The sequence below is a fragment of the Pleurodeles waltl genome, chromosome 9, assembly GCF_031143425.1.
Source record: "Pleurodeles waltl isolate 20211129_DDA chromosome 9, aPleWal1.hap1.20221129, whole genome shotgun sequence".
NCBI classification, from domain to species: domain Eukaryota; kingdom Metazoa; phylum Chordata; class Amphibia; order Caudata; family Salamandridae; genus Pleurodeles; species Pleurodeles waltl.
This window is the reverse complement of record NC_090448.1, coordinates 230,816,141-230,839,660: the sequence shown is the minus strand read 5'-3', so window position 1 is coordinate 230,839,660 and position 23,520 is coordinate 230,816,141. Positions and strand designations below refer to the sequence as shown.

The window sequence follows — 23,520 nt, the reverse complement described above, 5'->3', positions numbered from 1 at the left end:
CCGATAAATCAGGTATAAGCACACAACGCAATCACCTCTCCATGGACGAAACCGGTCCTGATCCTACAGACACTATTTATACTACATTTGAAAACCCCACCAAACATTGACCATGAGTTTCGACCCCAGGACGCAATCACCATTCACTTCCGGTATTACAATCCATTGTATCTTTATCCGTCTATGAAATCACAATGCCAAAAGATTGCTTTCAAAACAAACACGATGTCAGGTTGTCTCCTAACACTTTCACCTAACTGGTAATTACCCAAAGAAGCATAAAAAGAGTTTATTAACTAATAATCTTGGTACGTATTATAGACCTTGACTTCGACCCATCGTGTACAAGTCCGTGTACATACTTTACAGGTACAACTAACAAAACAACCCACTCTTTTTGCAATTTAGAGAAATACTTATTACCTGTTTCATATTGTTTAGCGCATATGTTAACCCAATAATAAAAATCTCCGATAAAACTACCGGTATTTATCATATGAATGCTACAGTGGAAGATCTAGCCGGTATCTTATTACACGTTATCCATTTTGGTTAACCTCTACGCCACACCCTTCTTACTATCCGATGTCCATGTAGACAGACCTGTTAAGACTCCGAAACTGACAACTCTATGCCCAAAATTTGAAAGGTAATTATTGTCACGATTCGCATTGTTTGACCAAACATTTACGAATAATTACCAACAAATGAATGTCTCCCGTAGCCGTCGCTATATTAGTCACCTATGTGCTGCAATAAAAGATCGAACCGGTGTCTTGGTACAACATTTCCTCTCAGGCACGTATCTTGTTACCCTGTGCCCACTTTGACTTGCCATTATGCTAGATGCTTATTACAAAACTATGATGAAACTATGTCTATTGAGACGCGAAAATGACAGCTCTATTCACAAAATTTGAAAGGTACCATAGTTTACAACAATCAGCTCTGTTGCCAGAATTTTGAAGAGTAATTATTATCACAATTCACATAGTTTGACAAATATACGCATTGTGCTACCACCTAAGAAATGTCTCACATCTGTGTCCCGTGCACGCTGAAATGAAAGATCCATGTCTTGTCCTAGTACATTGTATCGCCTCTGGCTTACCTGCAAGACACGCATATCACATAGACTGAAAGAAAAGCTTAATTAATACCAAACCCACTTCGTATGAGCTCCTAAAAGGAAATCCAATCTTATCATCAATTCAGCCTTTATAAAAGAGACTTTAGTATTCCCCTATGTTCCTCAACCTAGCTAAAAATATTACTGAGCACATCTTTGTTTGTATAAGGACTGCTTGTCCTAGGCAGCATCAGGACGGGAGACGGAGCCCTGCAACCTTGTACAGCAGCACATGGTGGGCCCAAAGTGCTACAAAAGTGCCTGCAAAGTCCCAGGGTGTGGGACGTGCATGGGCGCGCTAGGGAGGGTGGGCCATCTGTTGCCGGACAGGTCTGGGATGGGCCACCCCTCTTACACAGATCATCCACACCCTGCTCCAACTTAGTGAGTTACTTTCCTTTTCTTGCCTTGCTCTGCGGTATGTGAAGTGCAAAGCAGTTGGAGGCTCAGCCCCCCACACACACACACACACAAAAGCCCACAAGCTTTGATACTATGTTGGAGCAAGTTATTGATGAAATTAAATTGATTTGACACAGTGCAGGTTGTCGCTGGGGCAGGCAAATAGTCTTGGGGAAGCAACAGATTGCTTGGAGTTAACTGGCATTGGTGACCTGACAGAGGAGGACACCTCGAGAGAAAGTGGAGCACCCGCATCTGCCACAGTCCAACGCCCACTCATGGTATCACTCCCTTCACAGCTAATAGGGGCCCTTCTTTTGGTCCTCAGCAGGGGATTCAGCATTGCATCCCCTGCTGAACTGGCCACTAAGCGGAAGAAATGTAGTAGTCGCTCCACTTGGGTGAAGTTGCAGCCGCCCTCAGCTGGCTGTGGAAAGGAAATAACTCCCCTTATCTTGGGAAATTGTGATCCGGAGGAAACATTTAGGCGGCTCAAAACAATTTTAGATGCTCAATTAAGCACATCAGAGCCCGTCTGGATTCAACAGAATCACGCCTGGCGTCTTTACATAAATCCCAATGGTATCAATCTAATGCGGAGACAATATAGTCCAGCACTCTAAACCAGTCTGATTTTGGGGAGAGGCACCCAAAGAGTTTAGGGGCAAAACCCAGCAACCTCCAGTTTGAGGGCTTACTGAGAATTTTATTGTTAAATTTTTATAATTCCTTTGATTGGGAAACCCCCACAGAACACCTATGTGCTCTACTGTCTTTTTTAACAAGTTTTTGAGGAAAAATACAAATTACCTTATTTGGTTATTTTAATGGAGGGTTTTAACTTACACAAATATGCCCCTTGAGCTGTTATGATATTGAAAGCTCCTTTAAAACAGTCTCTAAACAGGCCAGTCACTTCAAACACTCTGCAGATGGAAGTATGCTTGATGATGTCTTGTCAGATTTTAATCTGGTAGCCATAAGAGAGGGTCTGGAAGGGCCTATTGTCCCTATTTTTAAGTGCAGAGGGGGTCAACACGGTTATTGATTATTTGTTTGTTTCAGCCTGCCTAGCTCAGCTCAGTTTGTGCATACTTTTGAAGTACAGTGGTCTGAATTTAATTACCATAACCCTCTAATTTTATATTTCAATTGGGGATTATCAAATGCTGTGATTAAAAATGCTGGTCCTACAAATAGTGAGATTATTCCACATGACCAGGGGCATAAGCTAAAATGGAGCAAGGTCCCACATGACGCTTTCCTTAGCTTCCTCTAAGGTGCTTACAACACCAATTTTCATCAGTGTTTGAATGACTCTGGGAACAATGAGTTACTTTTGAGTGCATATTGAGGAATTAGTGAGCAGATTATTATTAATCTTAGGCCCACAAGTAGTCAGGGGTCTTGCATAGGTGGAAGATGGTTTGACTGTAACTGCTCAAAGACCCACCAAAGTCTGAAAATGGCTTTAAAGAAAATCCCCAGCGACAGGGCAGAGATAGCAAAGAGACGAAAGGATTATAAGCATGCTATGCTAACTCATAAGAGAGAGATTAAGGAGAAAGCTTGGGAGTACCTCTGGAATCCTCTTACTTTAAGCATTAGCGCAACGTTTTGGGAAAATATTATCCACTGCTTTTTTTTCTGGAGCAGCAAACAAAGTGGTAGATTGCACAATCCCATCAGAAGCGTGGGAAAAGCATTTTTCAGAGATTTTATGGTAGGCTAAAGGAAGCTGTGCCCACCCAATCTTTGGGAGTACTCAGGGAGGATGCAGCAGTTTCTTTTAGGTAGGAGGAGGTTGGGACTGCCATAACAACTATGTCTAAGAAGAAGGCCCAAGTCCAGATGGGATTGCTGCTGACGTATTTAAATATGACCCACTGGTTTAGTCAAAAATCTTTAACGCATGTATTCAATGCTGTATGGAGGTAGGGTTAACTAGCTTCATTGCGATGATTGGTTATCCTGTGTTTAAGGGAGGCAGGTTGGACCCTAGGTGCTATAGGTCAATTTCCCTTTCCGATTAATCTTTTAATGTTTGGGCAGGGTGATTTTGGCAAGATTGTCAAATTTGTCCAATTGGTTGAAACAAAAAATTTGATTTCTTGCCTCCACTATGGGCTTAGCCAGGGGAAAGGTACACTTGATTAGTGCCTTATCCTTCATTTGATAATTGAAAAATATATAGTGGCCAAAAAAGGACAAATACACCTAGCCTTTGACCGTGTTAACAGATCCAAATTATAGTTGTTGCTATTTGATTTAGGGTTCGATCGTAATATTGTTAGTTTTTTACACAACGTGCATCTGGACCTAACAGCAAGAGTTAGATTCAATCAAAATGGGTACCGGGTATCTCCAATAAAAATACATAATGGGGTGAGGCAAGATTGGATTTTGGCCCCACTATTGTTTACCCTGTACAATAATAATTTGGGTTCATCTTTGTATATGGCTACAAAGGACATTCCCCGGGTGGGGTCGCAGTTTATTCCAGCACTTATATATGCTGACGATACTGTCCTGTGAGCTGGAACAGCGGTGGACCTCCTACTACTTCTTATCCCTTTACAGAGTTCATGGCTTTCCTTGATATGGATACAAACTATTCTAAATCTCATACAGTGGTTATTGGTCAAAAGAATAAATCACAGAGGAACGTTTTGCGGGGAAATTAGAAAGTGACTAGAGTAACCATGTTTCCATACCAGGGGGTCATTTTCAATGAGAGTGGATCTTGGGGCCCGCAAAGAAGGGTTAAGAGAAACATTTTGGCTAGATCAGTAGCCTCAGTATTTGATTTTGTGAGACGATTGGGGGCTAGACCAGTACAAGCAATGGTGAAAGTTTATCAAGCTAAATGTCTATACATTGCTAGTTATGAAAGCAATCAATGGGGCTATGAGGACTGTGGGGAGATTCAGAGAGTTGAAAATTATTTTATAAAAAGATTGTTGTCAATCCCTCAGTCAGTTGCCACTTTTATAGCGCATAAAGAACTGGGGTTGAAGTGTAAATCTAGGTAGATGACTCAAAATTTGGTTGAGTACTGAATTAAATCTGAATAGGGCCATCATATGATATTGTCTCACTTTGGACAACCACCATACCGACCCATGGCTGCACTACATTAAAGTCTTTATAGAGAAACTGTGGTGTGCAGCTCTTTTTGGTGCACCCGATTGTATCAGCAAAAAAGGTTTGCCCTGGATCAAAAAGCAATTTATGACAAGAGCTAAATCCGAGAGAGAAAAAAGGGAACTCTAAAAACCAACAACTAGTGCATACATACTTCTAAAGTCAAATACAGGTATGGAGCCCTACCTGAGTGTGGTGACATCACCCCACCACCGCTTCCTTCTAAAGTGGTTTAGACTGAACCTTTTGCACTTGCTTTTCGCAGAACCTCAAGGTTACCATAATGTGGAAGAGCAGGTGCCATGTTCATGTGACAACATCTCGACCCAAGACACAACTCATTTTATCCTTTGTTATGACCGTTATAGTATTTTGAGACAGCATTATATTATACATTTATTAGAGACTTAGAGGGAAAGGATTTTGGTGGAAAATCACCTGTGCTGTTGAAGGCATGTGATGGCCTTTTTGTAGCCTTTTTATCATATTTTAATTAATGAGGACGTGTAGTTATAGATGATGAGTTTTATTTTGTCTGTTTGCTGTAGGTGATGTGCCTTTATGGTTTTTATTAACTGAATAAAGTATTTTGACTTGACCAAAACCACAAATGTGTTAACTTGTATATACAAAAATGCAAAGCCTATATTTTATATGAATACTTCTGACTAGCTTCAGAACTCGACTTGAACCCAGTCGGTCAATACCATCTCCGACATATCGTGATACTACTTATTGCTCTGCCACCCACCAACTGAATACGATGGTAGTTTAAAAATTAAGATTCGAAAAACACAAGTGGTCGTACGTTCGCCTATTTTAAAATTCAAGTGCCATCTACAATCCTACTTAAAGTACAATAACAAATATACCCTGTCATGACTGCAACTAAAAGCGACCCGCCAAGTGCTCGATGAGTATAATGAACAAGCCCAAAAATTATTTGAATCTCAATGCAGGGTTCTACATACTGTATGTACTCGCCAATGCGCTCACAATAACATATACAACTCTCTGTCCATGTACAGCCCTAACTGAACAGTGTTAAGCTTGTTAATCCAAAAGTTTTCTCTAGCCCTTAACCCAAATACGGTTTATCACAGGCAATACTGTTTATCAGGTGTTTGATATAGGTAAAAGCTGTTTGTAGTAGGTCATGTGTGTTCGAACTGACATTAACTACTTTTAGGAACATGGCTTTCTCTGAACAATTACATTCAGATTGAACACTGTACTCAATGAGGGTTTCCTATATGTCTGTGGTTTGATTGTTATTCTAAACTATGTGAGCTGTAAAGTGTATGGTATAGGGTCAATGTTGCACATAATACATGCTTTTTTGACCCAACGGCATTGAACCTGTGCTGGCAGGAATGATGGCTGATATTCCCCGAGCTAATTAATATGTAGTGGCAGGCGCCTAATGCCATAGTAATTTATAGACCAATAGGCAGGGAAGCAAAGCTTGGATGATGTCATCAGTGATGTCACTGATGGGGAGTGATCTCCCCAGGGCCTCTAATGGCTCAGGGAGGGGGGAAGCCTGTCCCCTCTTCCCATACAAAATGTGTTTTTGGGGTGGGCTCTGCGGAGCTAAGGGAGGCTTGGAGAGGGGGGCCACATAGCCCCTTCCCCTTTATAACCACAGCCCTGGGGGTAGGCTCCCCAAGGCTTTTAATTCCTAAATGTGGGCTGTTTGCTATTTTTTTTTCCAATCCCGAAAGAGTCTAGCTGGATTGAAGCATTTTTTTTTATTTTTTGGCCCCAGGTGGGTTCCTGCTGGTTCTCCCCTCATGGGGCCATGGATGTGGGTATCCTTAACCTTGCCCCCATATATATATATATTTTTTTTTTTAACAACTTCACGACAGGGGACTTAAGGCCTCATTACGACCTTGGCGGTCAGACCGCCAGGGTACCGCCGTCTCTGCCGGGATCGGTGATCCCGATGGGTTGACGGCAGGTGCAGGTCGCACTCAGCCAGGGCAGCACTGCATGCAGCATTGCCCTGCTGATTGCAAACTGGCTATCTGCCAGCCTGGCGGAGAACAGGTGCAGAGACCCACGGGGGGCCCCTGCACTGACAAAGCACTAGGCATGGGCAGTGCGGGGGTCTCCCTGCCCAGCACCCTTGCAGTGCTCACTGTCTGTTGTGCAGACATTAAGCATTGGAGGGTTCTGGTGCCCTCTGCGGGCGGCAGCATTGCTGCCAGCTTGGTTACAAGACGGTGACAATACTGCCTCCACTTTCCAGCTGGGCTGAAGGTTTCTGCCCGTCAGCCCAGTGGGAAACTTGTAATGGGCCTGGTGGGGAGGTAGCCAGCATGGCAGCAACCTCCCCATCAGAAGTCGTCCGTACTCCTATTCAGGCCCTATCTCCCTGAGTCCTGCAATGGCTACCAGCAATATTTCTCTCAACTAGCTGGCAGCCAATCAGAGTGCTGACTCGCATGGGAGCGAGATGCCCCAAGGGAAATAAAGCTCCACGGGTGAATCAGAATGCTCTATTTTTAAAATGGCACTCCCATAAGAATCTCTGAGACTCTTGCGAGCCCAGCTGGCAAAATATACAATTATATTTCACCCTTTATCTCTGAAACACTACCTAATGGATTTACACCAAATCACAAAAAGCACAATCTGCGGACCAGGGTCTATCTTCCTGCTCAATTTGGTGTAATTCCATTCAGCAGTTTTTGCTGTAGCCCATCTTAAAGAAGTCTATGAAAAATGCATGGGGACTTTGCATTTTGGGACCCCCCTTTTTCTCTGCCCCCTCCTGACAGATCACCTAAAACTTACCATGAATAAACCAGACAAAAGTCCCACCTTTTAGGAAGGTTTTGTGGAGATTCGTCAAATGTTGAAAAAAAAAAAAAGCTTATATATATATATATATATATATATATATATATATATATATATATATATATATATATATATATATATATATATATATATATATATATATATATAATAATTTCACTGAAAAAACATAGGTTACAAGGAGGTTATAGTTAGGTTCTGAATTTACTCCCACAAAACCATTGAAATTCAGATGTTATGGTTAAGTTACTATAACTTGCATCCTAAGGTAACTATAACTCGTGCCCCCGCCATGCACAGGTTTTTCATCATCAAAGTTATTGCGAATGCTGCAATGATAATAACAAGATGCCACAGAAGGTATCATCAGTGATGTAATATGTGGAGTAGTTAGATGTGCATGGCAAAAGCTCTAGTTATAGTTACCTTAAGACACAAGTTTTTACTTAGCTATAACTGCTGAATTTCAATAGTTTTGTGTGAGTAAATTCAGAACCTAAATATAACATCCATGTAACCTTTGTCTTTTTTTCAGTGAATTTCCATGTTTTATTTTAGCACATACATATGTAAATATAATCGGGCAGTGCACGGCCTTTGGCAGTGCGCAGCGGTGGTTGGCTGAAGGGCCTGGCCAGTGGCCAGATCCAGCGGCCAACCCTCCTGCATGCACCCATACCCAAGCTGCACATGGCCTTCAGCCATGCGCGGCTTGAGGTTGGATGCAGAGGGTATTTTTTTTTTCAAATTTTTCTCTGGAGCCACAGACCACTGGTGGTTCCACGGCTCCATGGGTCCACGGATCGGCCCAAAAAAAATGAATTGGGCAATTGTTTGCCCACGAGGGGTCCCTAAGGGATCCCTAAGGGACACCCCTGTGCATCCTACGGGGTCAGGATACCTGTATCCTGACCCCTTATGTGTTTCTGCACTCTTACCTTGTCACACACCCACCTTCCCCCCTCCCACTGATGCAACACTTCTCTTTCAGGTTGTCGCCAGCCAATCAGGGCTTTGCTTTTCACCCAGATCTGTGGATCTGGACCCGGGTCCGCAGGGCCGGATCTGTGGAGGATCTGTGTCCCTATATATCTATATTTTTTTAAATCTAATTTCTCAGAAACTACTCAACGGTTTTACACCAAATTACAAAAAGTGTAATATGTGTACCAAGATCTAGCTGTCTGCCAAATTTGGTGTAATTCGTTCAGCAAGTTGGGCTGTAGGCATGTCTAAAAACCATAAGGGAAAATTAATGGGGAAAATGCGTTTTGGGACCCTCCCTTTTTCTCAGCCCCTGTTTGACAGATCACCCCAAAACTTACGAGATAGCAGCTGAATTGTGCAAAGTATATGTTTTGAAAATTTCTTGAAGATTTGTCAAGCAGCGGTAAAGTTATTGGCAAAAAAATAAAACTGCCCTTCCTATGGAAACTAGGTCCTACCTATAAACTATCCACTGGCAACCGCCAATAGGTAATTAATATATATATATATATATATATATCGCTCCTACCTAATTGCAGTTAGGACCCAATTTTCCCACAAGCAAAGCACTTTTAGTTTTACTTATAACTTTGATGCCATTTGAGGAATCCTCATGAATTTTCTACTTTAGCTCCTGTGTTCAAAGTTTCTGGGTGATTTGTCAGGCGGAGGCCGAGAAAAAGGGGGAGTCCCAAAGTGCTTTTTCCCCATGCAATGTCAATGGGGATTTTTCTTTTTTTTTAAACAAAACTACAGCCTGAACCGCTGAACTGTTTTGCACCAAATTTGGAAGAGCTAGATCTTGGTCCAGAAAGATCTCCTTTTGTTATTTTGTGCAAATCTGTTCAGTAGTTTTGGAGTTATTAAAGAAATAAAAATGTGTTTACCTAGGAATGCAGATCCTTCACGGATCTGACTGCAGGAGATCCGTGGATCCGAGGGCAAGAGCAAGGCCCTGATTGGCCGGCTGCAGCCTGAGAGAAATGTTGCGGCCTCCATTTTGTTTATCAGCTCTGCTGGAGGTGGAGAATATGAAAACTGACATAAAGGGTCAGAATAGAGGTATCCTGACCCCATTGGACACATGGAGTCGTTTCTGAGGGACCCATGATTGGGAAAAAATTGCCCTTTTTTTCAGGTGATCCATAGATCCACTGCGGTTCTCAGTCACTTGTTCTGTAAATCTGAGATGGACCCCAAACCCAATGGAAAAAAAATTCAATCACTCACACACCAAACCCTGACCGAGCACAAAGGCTGTGCACTGTGTAAATTTGGGGGCATGCAGAGGGGTTGGCTGCAAGGACAAAGACCGTGTGTGGCAGTGGTTGTATTAACTTATGGAAATTATATATCACTTTACATTAAAAAACCATAGATATTCACGACAAAAATACAAAGGTTACAGGGAAGTTATAGTTAGGTTCACGTTTTACACATACAAACCCTTAGGAATTCAGCAGTTGTAGCTATACTTTATACTTGTACGTATCTGAAGAATCTATAACTCGCGTCAGAAAGTAACTTTAAGCTACGAGTTTTAGTCTCATAACATAAGTATAACTATTAGTATAAATACAAGTATAGCTATAAATGCTGAATTTCTATGTTATGTTTTAAAATACAAATGTGCTTTTTCTTTATGTGTTTGTATGTGTTCGCCTCGTACACTTAAGCATATGTACCTATGTACCTGTCTGTACTTTTGGAAAGTTGCAGCTTGCTGTTTTCGAGTAGTACTCTTCTATGACTCTGTGAAATCCAGAAACATCCGAAAAATTGCATCAAACATAGTTTTAGAACCACACGAGTGGAGTTCCACTTCTTTTGTGCATGTACATCATGCTATTATTATCCGTATTTTCACTCTTCCTATTAAAATGTATGTTCAGTTTTGCACACAAAATCGCGTTTGTCAGTCTAACCACTCACATGGAGCATCAATAAAGTTTTTCAATTGTACTGATAATTAGGGCTTAGTTCTACACCTTGAATTTTGATACCCCTTGATATGCTAGTACTGCACTATTCAAGTCTGCAGCTGAAGAAGATGGACTAACTCGTTTTCCACACTTATTTCCACTTATTTTTCAGTTATTCCCACTGTTTGTTTCCTTCACAGATTTCATGAGGCTTTTCCTCGCGAATTGTAAGAAAAGGAGAACTGTTTCCGCACAACTTGTAGTTCCGTTTTGGGTGAAAACTCATGTTTTCTACTGAATCAGAATTACAAAGACAATCCTAATGAGTGCCTCTCAGAGTATACACACCTAAGGGCCTCATTGACAGAAAAAAGTAAAAGTACAGGCAGAGATTTACCTCACCTTCTCAGCATACATTTAGATGTTTACCATTCACAAACATTCACAGAATTACACCTGGAAAGCAACAACAGACACAGGTTTCCAGATGTGCTTCTGGGAATGTCATCTAACATCCCCTATGGTGTGCTTTTCCTCCTAAGCGGAATTCTACATAGAACACAGATCCTTTGCAAATGCACACTTGTTTCTCTATTTCTTTAGAGAAACATTTCCCCAGTGGAGAAAGCAGAAGAGGGGATGATCTGTTCCCCTTGCCATCTTGGAAGTGATGGTGGGTGGGCCTACAGTCCTTGATTGGAGTACCTTTGCAACAGTTTACTCGGTGTGAAAGATTCGGGTCACGGTTTGAGAATGTCCACAGATGTACATGTTTTTGGCTGTTCCCAAACTTTCAAGCAAACCACACCTTGGAGCAATTCCTTTACACCCAGTTAGTGCTGTCCCCACCTCGAATGTCTACACAATCGTGGCAGAGAAACCTGCAGCAATCTATTTATACCTGTCAGGAATCTTTTTATGACTTCTGACGAGCATTAATGAAGGCATTTTCAGATGTACATATATTTAAAGTAGAAAATACCTTAGTGAACAGGGCTCTTGCTGTTCAATCGATGAAAAATCTAGGCTATATTGAATGAACAACTTCTTCGTAGTGGCAGACCAACATATGGCTTGTGCTATGTAACCCATTTGGCTATCTATGGATCACTCCTACTTACTTACAGCTAACATTTCGTTCTAAAATTGCCATCAGGTTATGTGCCTTCCTCAGTGACATAAACATATGAATCCTAGTTTTAGACCAATAAGTGAGCCTTGTGTATCCCAGCTTCAGACTTTCCGCACAGCAGAACTTCATCTTTCTTCCACTAAGCAAGCTTTACTACAATAATTCTCAATCGAGCATCACATCTCATCTTATTTCAGATATAAGTTCTTTCTTTTATAGGGTGATCAAGACAGAGTATTCCTTAATCAAAGAGATTTGTGTAAGGCAACACCCATTCTCTCCACTGATGGATACAGGAACAGGCAAGAAGTCGTGATTTATTCCTGCCTCCCCCGAGGACGTTACATCATTGTTCCATCATGCGAGCATGCAATTAATGAGGGTGAATTTCTCCTCCGGGTCTTCACAGAGAAAGGCAATTTTTCTAGGTAAGACGGTTTGTAGGAAAATCTGCCATGGTATGTCTTCAATTCCTGTCATATGTTTTCTGAGTTTCTTTCTTTTTTTAATGGTCTTCCCTTTCACTTAATTTACAGCTTCTACACTAAATGCTGCACCTAGGCAGCAGAATGCATTGGTTTGGAATATAGTCGAAACCTGTTTTAGGCTCCTTACTGAGCGCTTCTGTTGAAGCAGTCAGTGCTTATTTGGTCCTCTAGCACAGTGGTTCCCAACCTGTGGTCCTGGGACCCCTGGAGGTCTGCGAAGCCTTCTCAGGGGCTCCGCAACTGCTTAAAAAATTAAAAAATATTTACAAATATTGACAAATTAGGTCCCAATCATACAGTAATGACTCAGTGGGGGTCCCCGGATTCCAATGATGATTCAGTGGGGGTCCCTGGGTTCCATTAATGATAAAGTGGGGGTCCACAGAAGTCAAAAGGTTGGGAACCACTGCTCTAGCAGACTGTCTCTCTGCACATTTGATTGTAAATAAATTGCTTGTTCTAAAACTTACCAGAATGCTTCAGGTTGGCTTTTATGTGTTAAACTCTTATTTATGACAAGTATATTTACTAACTGTTGCCCTTTTTCCTTGCTATTAAAAAACTCATTTACCATTTTTTGTTCTCTGCAGACCTGTGGACAGATCCTCTATGTATGTGAATATGTCTGTAAGTATCAATTCTTTGCAGAGATACATGCTGTATCTAATAATACTTATGCATCTGAATTTGAGAGTCCTTTATTAATCATGAGCTCTTTCATTTGACCAGTATTCCCATCTGAAGGTTAACACCAAACTAAAACTACCTGTATTGAATGTGCATAGGAGTAAAACATTTTAACTTACCACCTCTATCTTTGTATCATCTATAAAGCTAATTTTGCTACAAATATGTTACTATTCTCAACTCCTGGATTAAGACAGACTGAAGATTGTCTGACACAAATTCAAAGGTTGTATGTGCAGAGCTGCACAAAATATAGTTGTATTGTCTCAGGTGTCACTGTGTGCTCAAAGTTCTACTAGAATTTTACCTTTATTAAGATGAACTTACTTTGTACATTTCTAGAGCGTCCTGATGCTGTTGTGTTTGAAGACTATGGAATAGTAATTAATGAGGCAGGCCAATTTACATTGAAGCGAGAACTCAAGGGCAAGACACAATATACCTCTTATGGCAATATGACATGCTCATATATGATCTCTAGTAATATTAAACAATCTGCAGCATGTAGAATAATTGTATAGCTGCTAAGGCAGATTTATTAAGCCTGGGTCCTGCCTCATTACAAGTCTAAATTCCGGAGAGGATCAGAGCTGCTCCACTGTTGTAAAGTCTGCTGGAGGAAAAATATCTGCTTTACATCAAAGACAAAATCGTTGGTCATTGGTACACCTCGTGATTAAGACAGGTATTAGACTGCCTAGAGAACCTTCAGCCTTATTTAGCATCATCAAATATATAATCAAAGTGAGAGCATATCCTCAGTACACACCTGCAACCATGCATGCACATTAGAACAATCAATTGAAAAGCTGACATTCTGGGCATTATTCAGATTTGTCAGTGAGCCCGCTTCCTACCGGTGTGAGACCCTCATCTCCGCTACCTGGCGAGGAACCGTCCACCAAATATAGAGATTCCCATCAGCTTAGTGGGGATTGTTGCAGTGAAAGTTCACCAGTTGACATGAGGAAAACCCTTTGTTAAAACTGAAATGTAATCTTGAGAATTTCTTTTTAGAAGCAAACACCCAAAAGAGAGATTTGTTTCTGAAACTGAAAAAACGTATCTGTTATGCTCGAGGGTCATTATTTAATTTTCTGTCTGGGTTTGCCATGCCCTGCATGGTGGTGCAGGGTATGAAAAATATACGTGTGTTGAAAGGCCTACCCTAACTACACTGGACCTTCCACAACATTGATTCAGTGACCCTGTGGCAGTTGGGCCAGCCAGTTACAGATTTCTGATGGCACACCCAGCTAAGGACCCAATATTAGAACTTCATCGTTTCCCATGACTCTGAATGAGGTGGGAGAACTGCTGGGTGTAGTCTGGCGGAAGCCCTGCCTTTGACGGGCTCAATGGGCGGTCGCAGCTTAAGAGTAAATTCTTAATGTACCTTTGGGAGTGTTGAGGCTGCTTACTGTCCTCCACTGTGTAGAATCAGAAGAAATATATTCAGGTGTCCTCCACTTATTCGAACATGAAGGCGGCTATCAGGTCAGCCAGATCCCTTAGTGGCTTTGTATACACAGCATTGTTCTTAAGGACAGGCACAAACATGTTTGTCTTGGTTCTGACCAGCTGGAGCCAGATTGTCATAGATATGGTAAATGTTCTAAATTCTCCAACACCAAAGCCGATACTATTACTCTGGATAGTATTAACAGTCGTGTAGCCAATCATATCCAAAGCTACTGAGAGATCAAAGGTAACCAATAAGCACCTCTTGAAACAATCCAGTATGCAGCAGTCATAACCAAAATAATAGAGGAACAGTTTCAGTGCTGCAGCTGGACTGGAACACAGATAGATAGTGTCTTAGCTCCAGATTTCATCCCCCAGCTTTGATAGCTGCTGTGCTACACAGAACTACAGCACCTTTACCTACAATGGATACATATGAGATGGAATGAGAACTCATAGAAGGTTTATACTGCCCTCCTGAATCAATATGTTCTTGTCTTGTTGATGTGTTTGGATACATTCCTCTTCAAAATGGTCTTGACCACATGTCTCCAACCAATACCTAAGTTCTGATGAGTTCAGAGAATAAGGAATAGTGCTTGAAAAGCACAGGATCGAAATGGTATGGTAAGACTCAAGGAATGAAATCCATTCTTTAAGTCAACATACCATAAAGTTGCAAAATATTGTACAGTATTCATTCACAATTTGTCCAAATAACAATTCTTTCCAATATCATTCATTGTCTGCCTCGCTCTCTAGTTGTTTCTTTGCTGCTACAGTTGGATACAGTATGGTCCTATCCGAATAATTTTATTTGATTTTCATAATTTATGGATATTTTCCTTGTATTCACTGTTGCATCATGTGAAGGGACTCAAGGTTATTTTCCTTCAGATCATTTGTCCTTAGCAGAACGGATAGGCAGGGTGATTACTCTTCCAATCAAAATTTTATACAGTGCACATAATTGTGGTTCTTTATCCCTCTGTTCGCTGATGATTAGTGTGACAGTTGTACTATTCTATTCATGTATTTCTCCTGTGTACCTTGCAGATTGATCCTTCAGTTGTTCCTACCTCGCTTCCATCACTGGATAGCTGCCGGGCTGTGTTCCTTCAGTTTGCTGGTGTGGTGAGTGGAATTCAGTAGAAGCCCTAAAAATATAATACTCCCCTATTCCCATTGCCTCCCTGACAGTGGAGAATCCAGAAAGTTACAATACACACTTTGATTCATCACTCCAACGCTATCCAGTAAGTGAAGCAAATAAACTCTACCCACTCTAGATGAGGTCCCTTGATCCCACCTTCAAATATATCCATCTTTTCATGTTCCCACCCATCAATCCATCCTTTCATCATTCCATCCATCTACCTTTCATCATTACAGTCTTGTATCCAGCCTTCCACTCACACGTCCAACCATTTATCCATACTTTTACCCATCCATCCATCGGTTTTCATCCTGCCACCAATTCACCGTTTCACCATCTTTTTATCAATTCACCACTCTATCCTTTCACCCTTTTGTCCAGTTGTCCATTCATCCATTCACCCATTCATCCAGCAGCCTTTCATCATTCCACCAACTTTCTTTCACCCACCCATGCAAATCTTGTTTTACCCTTTCTTCCATCAGTCCTTTTACCCTTGCATCCATCCTTTCATCCACAGTTTCTTCCTTATTTTACCATCTTCTTCCTTTCACTCTTCCTTCCATCCCTCTCTCTCTTTCATTCCCTCTCTTTTTCTCTTAATTTCTTTTCTGTGGTTAACTCCTGATCTTTGTTATTGTTTTCCTTTACTTGTGTTTTTAAGAGCTTTTGTCTGCAGAGTTTCAAACAGGACGGGCTCATAAATACCTACATACACCACCCCGCTTAAGGTGTGAAAGCGGCCAGGGCCACACACCGCCACTGCTCCCTTCCACCGTTTGTTTACCTCTCCCAGCCCATCGTGACTGGATTTCATGTTTCTCCCTCTCCACAATCCAACCATTATTACCTAAACTACAATGTTTTCCAGCAGGCAATTTATCTACTTCTCTTGTTTTGTACCCTAAAATCTGTTTTATATGTTTTGGTTTATTGCGTTTCACTGCTAGGTAGTAAAACAATGCATGTTTATGGCCAAGGTCCTCATTATAAACTTATGCACGACTGTTGCAACCTGAGGTGGTGGCATTTATGGTTCATTTTTTTGCCTTCCTGTCACAGAAACATATTCAGAAACATAAATGCAATCTCTTGCACCTAGCTGCTGTATGAAGAAGAACCTTTTAGTTAAACTGCTTTCAGTACATAAGTCCAAACCTACACCCCAACTTGGATAACATTGTCTTATATACTTTCTCCATCTTCTAATTTATGTAAGGGTTGTAGTGAATCAGTATCTAAGATCAGGAGAGTACTTAGAACCAAGCATTCTTTTATTTTATTCAGAGTGTTTATAAACTCAGACTTTGTCCCCAAGATCTGCACAGTGCTTTGCATGTCACAAGGGTTGTGTGCTGGTAGATGTTGGGGACAGGAGCACCAATGCATGCTTACAAAAGGTCATGGAGTAGGACAAATGTGGAGGTAAAAGGTGGCTGTAAACTTACACATAGAACTGGGGGCTGAGAGTTGGAGAGAAGAGAGTGTTTGACTGATGCATGGGTAAGGGTGAAGGGCTGAGTTAGGTATTGACTGATTGAGTGCATTACAAATATCTGCATATTTGGGCAGGGTGAATGGTTATATTTCATGAAGTACAATAATGTATTACTGTGCTGTATTTTATTTTTGATGTCGGGTGGCAGAGACAAATTGTTCTTATGGACCTTCTGCAAAGCTAGACACCTTTTTCATTTACAAAAATACAGTCCCAATTCCAAAGCTATATTTTCTTTGATCTCAATGACCTCTACATCTGAAAGACACATGCTTCCTCTCCATGCACTTCTGTGCCTAGCCCTGTTATTTCATTCTTCTCTCTGGTTCCATGGCACATTTCTTGCCTACTCTTGAATCTTCTCTGTCTGATCATACCCTTACCAACTTGATCCTCACGGCCCTCCATCCTCTGTATTATAGGTACCGCCGGTCATATACATCTCTTCTACATCCATGCAACTTTTCCCTTTTACCTGGACACACACCAAATCGCATGTTCCTTGTGTTCATCATGTGTACCTCCTAATAATAAATACCTTATTCACGCTCCAATAACAACCAAATAACAGTTGACATCTTCACATTCATCTAGTCCTCTTTGGGGATCTTCATCCATAACTCCGACATTGACTCCTTACCACTGTATCTATTTCCCCTGACATGCACTTCACAGCCATTCCTCCTTATTAGAACCACGTAGCCGAATCGCATGCACCTCCTCATTACTTACATCTCCTTCCCATTACATGCACTCCCTTTCTCATACATGCACCTTCTCCCTAGTGCTTGAATTTCCTGTACATGAACATCTCTCTATATTGTACGCCTCCTCCGAAAGGACATCTTGGGCCTGATTACAACTTTGGCGGAGGGGGTTAATCCATCCCAAATGTGACGGATATCCCGCCCGCCGTATTACGAGTTCATTATATCCTATGGAACTCGTAATACGGTGGGTGGGATATCCGTCACATTTGGGACGGATTAACCCCCTCCGCCAAAGTTGTAATCAGGCCCCTAGTCTTTCATTTGCACAATGTTCATGAGCTATACACAACCTCCACCCCCTTCAGAAGCACATGTTCTCAATTGAATGACCTTCACTTATCACATATTCTTTTTCCCCATGTAAAGTTCCTGTTTACCAAGACCACACTTACCGTTCCATCTACCTGTAACATACTCTTGTTTTCCATCTTGTATATCTCCTGTTCATCATATGCAGTGGTGCCTCCTTTCATCCTCATGCTTCACCTCCCCACTGTTTGCAACAAATGACCTAGTACCCAATAACCAGTACCTCCCTATCACATACAGCTTTTCCCCATTGCACACTCTTCGATATCATGTGTACGTAATCTCTTCAATGCACATCACAGCTCGCACCTTCTTACAGCTGCTCATCACCGTGGCATGCTGATTCTATGCCATCTTAACCCACTGTTGCAGCCAAAATGTCTGTAACAATCCCTAGCACACCCATTTGTCTCTGAGTTGAACTTCCTGATTGTAAAACAATGTTTCAGTTGTGTACACTTACATTCCAAAGTCATACCATCCTGAACTCATGCACTCTTTCCCGTTACATGCACTAGCCCCTGGCACATTCCTTACCCAAATACGATGTACTCATGTACTCACTTTTGCATTAAGGTCCGAGCCAAATGTCCTTTTTATCCCCCTTTGATAGGCCACACTAAAAGCACATCACAACAACCCCAATGACTGCAAATTCCTTCTCTCCTTGAGTAATCTATTTTCCCTTTATTCCTTCTGATCCCGCTTTCCCTTTCATGCACATCATATAGATATCATGATCCTACTTTCAACTAGAAGCATCTTCATTATCATCCGGACCATACTCAAACCACACCTTTTTTCTCAACTTTGAGACAGAATGTGGTCTTGAGCATGTGTGTTTTATTTTTTTTAATCTTATCTGTTTGTGCAGATCACCTTGATATTTGGTTGCTTTAGGTGAGGCAGTGTAGAAATTCTTTGACAGGATTGCATGAAGTTCTTTCAGTTTGATGAAAACTTGTATTTTGTAACCTTTGCAGGATGAAATGATAAGCGCTGTTGAATTACATCAGCTGTTAAAGAAACTTATGGAAGAATTGGGTGAGTACAATTTACACATTTGCAAAGGCAGCTTGTAAAGCGGCTTCATTGATAATCTGCTGGAGGGAACCCAGTAGTGTGGGCGCGCATTACGCAATGCTGCCATTTCCCAACACATTGAATGGCTAGGGCACCATAGGTGTAGTATCCAATAAACACAGCCCTTGCAGAGCCACTGTGCACCAGCAACTGTGGTAGTGCTGTACAGAGCTTGGGCTGCACAATACACTTTGTTGCTATTCCATTTATTAGCAAAATATGAAGAGCTGTAATGGTGGTGCACATAAAGCTCTTGATGGAGAGTGGTAGCACACCAGGCACACACTGTACTACTAGTACAGTATGGTAAGTGTCTCATTGCCCTCAATAGGTTTACTATTCACGGGCACAGTCTTTGTTACTGTCAAAATGAACACTTAAGAAGACTCTTCCTCCATCTCAGTAGGTTGGTGCACTCTTGTGTGCCCTCTAACTGACTCAGAAAATTAAGCCTCAAACTGCACACAGGTCTGCAACCGACTTATAGCTATAACTGCAAATAGGCAGCCTTGTTTAGGTCTCACCTGGCACCGAGCCTGCACTGTTGATGTAAGTCTTTTGTTCTTTAAAAAATAAAAAACTTAAAAAGGCCTTTGAGCCGCCCATTTCTTACCAGTGGTTGGCTTCAAAGTCATTCTCAGTTCCTTGCTTTTCATTGGTCGACGGTTTCACTTTCTCTTAGTGTGTCTGGACCAGGTACAGCTTCTTGTGCATTGCCAGTGTCCTTCCACTGGCCACATGCTTCTGGAGGTACTTTTTTTTTATTTGGCTTGTTGCACTCATAACCATGCTTGTGTTTGCAGTCTGTTCCCCATTTCACCCTATGTCTACTGTCTTTGTGTTTCTTGTTCTGCCCTGCTCCCATCGGTGCTTGCCCTGTCCCATTCCAACCCTCCTCCAGATGTCCATGGTGTTGCTTGTTTCCTCCTTCACAGCCCTCCCTCTTCCTGCCATCCGTAGTCTTGCTTGCCCTCCCCCTCCTGTCCCTCATGTTGCTTGCCCTTCCAGCCCTTGCCCCACTGCTGTTCATTTTGCTGGCCCCATCCCGTCCCCTTTCCCTGTCCTGCGTTCCTTGACCCTCCTGTCCCTCCACACCACAAATTTCATTTACCTATTCAATGTAGAGGACGTCTATATTTAAACCTCGCGGCCCTTATTAGAATAAAGTGGCATGTGCATGTAACGTGGATTTATGACATGCAACACTTGTGGCATATAATCCATTGTACATTGTGTGATCAAAACCGGAGACTTATGAGACTTGTGATGTTAAAGTGGGAGGGAGCAGTCAAATGCACATTTATTTATGGTCTATTTCCATAGTGCAGCTGTCACCATACAATGATGTGAGGAGCAACTAGTGAGGGCTTTGGCTTCGCCCCCATGTTGGGAGCCAGGAGTACATGTTTGGATTCGGCAGAAGTTGTGTGCCTCCACAACAAATTGCTTGCGGTCTACACAGCAGTAGTCATTTTGTTTATTTATCCAGCTGCCTGAGCTTGAACTTTCAGGTGTGCACATATCACATTGCAATGCTATTAAAATGTATTAGATAACCAGATAATGTATGGTGTTTTTCTCTGGCAGCTGCATAGATGGTAGGAGGACAGTCATTGATCTAGAGGGATGTTTAGGTCTGGCTTGAAAGTTCAATTGACCTTCTAACCTTAACCGATATTATTGTACAATTCTTTGCTTCCACACAAATATATATCAATTACCATGCTATTATAATTCTTCACATTACCATACAATAGTCCCTTAGAGCCAGACCTATTGGCAATGCCAATGCTTGTTTCATCCAATGCCAGCCTCTCTCTGCGTTTCCACTTAGGCTGCAAAACACCATGTAGTGCTGTGATTCAGTGTAACTAGGGGGCACCGGTAGTATCACAGAAGCAAATACGAATCTGTTCAGTTAGCATTTCACGTCTGATTAAATTAGACTGCTCCTTTCTCAGGGTGACTGCGGTCAGTAGGATTTGTCACAGCTTTGATACAAGCTTGCATGAGCTTTTAATGGATGGAAGGGAGGAGAGATGAGTGTGTGGGGTTAGTCAGTATTAAGTGAGGGAGCGAGCGCTCAGAGCTGCCCGCCAGAGCAGGAGAGTTTTTCTTCTTTCGTTCTGCTTTCCCAGTTCCAGGGCTACAGTCACACTTTATTCCCACGGACAAAAAGGGGGATTAGCTATACTAAAACCAGTTTGATCTGGAGAACTGCTGTAGCACAATTGATGAAATGAAATCGGTCCATTGTCCCTGCTTACCACAATGAAAGAAGCCAAGCATTGTCAAAGAGCATAGGTCTCGCCTATGCAAGATCTCTTGGCTTTGTTCAGTGTTTTATATGTCATGCTGTACAGCAGCATGGTTGAAAGTAAAAAAAAAAGAAAACAAAGCGCTGTTATGTAGCCAGTGGTGACCCTGTCATAGAACAGTTTTTTTAATTTACTTTCAACCATGCTACACAGCAACCACACTGCTGTAAAACAAGGGAAAAAATATTGACAAAGCCAAAAAGTTCTGTTTGACTTTTCAAGGTTTTTTAAGCCATCTATATCAACGGCTACTTTGCACGTTACAACAGTTTTTTCAATGTACTTTCAGCCATGCTACACAGCAGCCACACTGCTGTAGAATATGGTTAAAAAAACATTGACAAAGCCAGTAGATCTCACATAGGTAAGACCTGATGGCATGCGTTGTGTCTATCTACCTGACGGAGCTTCACTTCCACCATCTCACAGAGCCCTAATGAAAAGGATTTGAGTTTTCAGGTGCAAGTTACAGCAATACATTATTTATTTAATTATGTGCATTCTTTTATACTGATAAAATCAAATCTTCTTAAACCTGAATCACCAGCCCAGAATTCTCAAATGAACGTTTTGTTTTCCTTCCCAGGTTCCCTCCAGGACTCAGAGGGTTTTGACTTGGAGAGCTGCAGGAGCCTGGTGTCTCTCATGGATGTATCTTTCTACCTATGTCCCCTGGCCATGTCATTAAGCCTTCATGATGTTTTTGTTGCACTAGGGCATCAGTACAGAGCATTTTTGCTTGTGTCTTCTCTTTCATAACATCTCTTTTGTCACTGCCCCAATGTACTTTTTTAAATGTCTGTGAGCTATGACCTCTGAATATATTACAGACTGGATCTGTTTTTCTCATCTTTTGCTTCATTGCCTTACTACCCCCAATTTTGTTGTTGTCACTGATTCCTTTCTTTGTTTTTCTATTTTATCTATTTATTTTTCATTTGTTTCCTGCATTATTTCTCCCTGCTATGAGTATATGGTCCAGTGGGCAAAAAACAAAGGCATTGAATAGTTTCATGTAACTGCTTCAAAGTGTCTTAATTAAGGCACTATGGCATGTATGAAAAGGTCTACTTAGTAAACCTTTATGTTCTGTTTTTTAACAGAATTTCAACTAAATACTTCTTCCGTGGAGAAACAGTAAACTTGAACTCACTTAACAGAAAACTTGAAGTCATAAACATGTGTTTATACCTTTTTAGTAATAATCACTGACACAGTTACCAGAGTGTACTTTAACTCCCGCCATAAGGTAACTATAACTTGCGCCCCCACCATGCTCAGTTTTTTCATCAAAAATGTTACTGCAAATATTACATTCATATTATCAAAGATGTCATGAGTGCCATAATTTGTGGGGTAATTAGCACTGCATGGTGAGGGTGCGAGTTATAGTTACCTTAGGGCACGAGTTATAGTTAATTGAGGTAACTCTAACTATAACTGGTGAATTTCTATGGTTTTGTATGTTTAAAATGTGAGCGTAAATATAACGTCCCTCTAAAATTTCTATGTTTTTCCTAACTATAACCTCCTTACAACCTGTTTTTTCAGTAAATTTGTATGTTTTTTTTTTTAACATTTAGTAATTTTCATTACTATACGTTAATCCAACCACCGCCGTGCACGGGTGCCCCATGTACGGCCTTCGCCCATGCGCAGCGGAGGTTCCCTACAAGATCTGGCCTGCAGCCAGACCCTACGGTCAACCCCCTAACCACCCAACCCCATGCTGTGCACAGTCGTTTGGCAGTGCATGGCGGAAGTTGGCCACAGCCTCTCTGGGTGTCAGAAGCGGATGTATCTGGGGGTGAAAGTGGCTGTGAGAGTGTCTGTCTGGGTGTGAGGGTGCGTACATTAATATTTTAGTGGATGCGTCAGAGTGTGCGCAGGCCTGTGAGTGGGTGCATGAGGCTGACAGTGTGTCTTTAAGTGGGTGTGTGAGAGTCTAAGTGGGTCTGTGAGTGTGTGCGTATCTGTCTGAGTGGGTCTGTGAGTGGGTGGGTGAGGGTCTGACTGGGGATGTGAGTGGGTGCATGAGGCTCTGAGTGGGTCTGTGAGTGGGTGCGTGAGTGTCTGAGTGGGTATGTAAGAGGGAGAAATTGATTGAAAGAGAGACAGAGAGAAATTAAGTCAAAGGCAGAGAGGTCGTTTTTTAGCATTGATGTATGATATACTTAAATTGAGATATTTCTGTATATATTTTTG

The 23,520-nt window shown here is 41.7% G+C and overlaps 1 protein-coding gene across 2 annotated transcripts in view; it reads left to right on the top strand.

Moving 5' to 3' along the window:
• LOC138259114 (calpain-1 catalytic subunit-like) overlaps window positions 1-23,520 on the top strand; it is a 201,272-nt gene that overhangs the window by 156,456 nt on the left and 21,296 nt on the right. For both annotated transcript variants that reach the window (XM_069206610.1, XM_069206609.1), the window contains 5 exons: window positions 11,762-11,970; window positions 12,621-12,657; window positions 15,238-15,315; window positions 18,898-18,958; window positions 21,902-21,966. In XM_069206610.1, coding sequence (XP_069062711.1) covers window positions 11,762-11,970; window positions 12,621-12,657; window positions 15,238-15,315; window positions 18,898-18,958; window positions 21,902-21,966 — 450 coding nt within the window. The remainder of the gene's footprint in view (window positions 1-11,761; window positions 11,971-12,620; window positions 12,658-15,237; window positions 15,316-18,897; window positions 18,959-21,901; window positions 21,967-23,520) is intronic.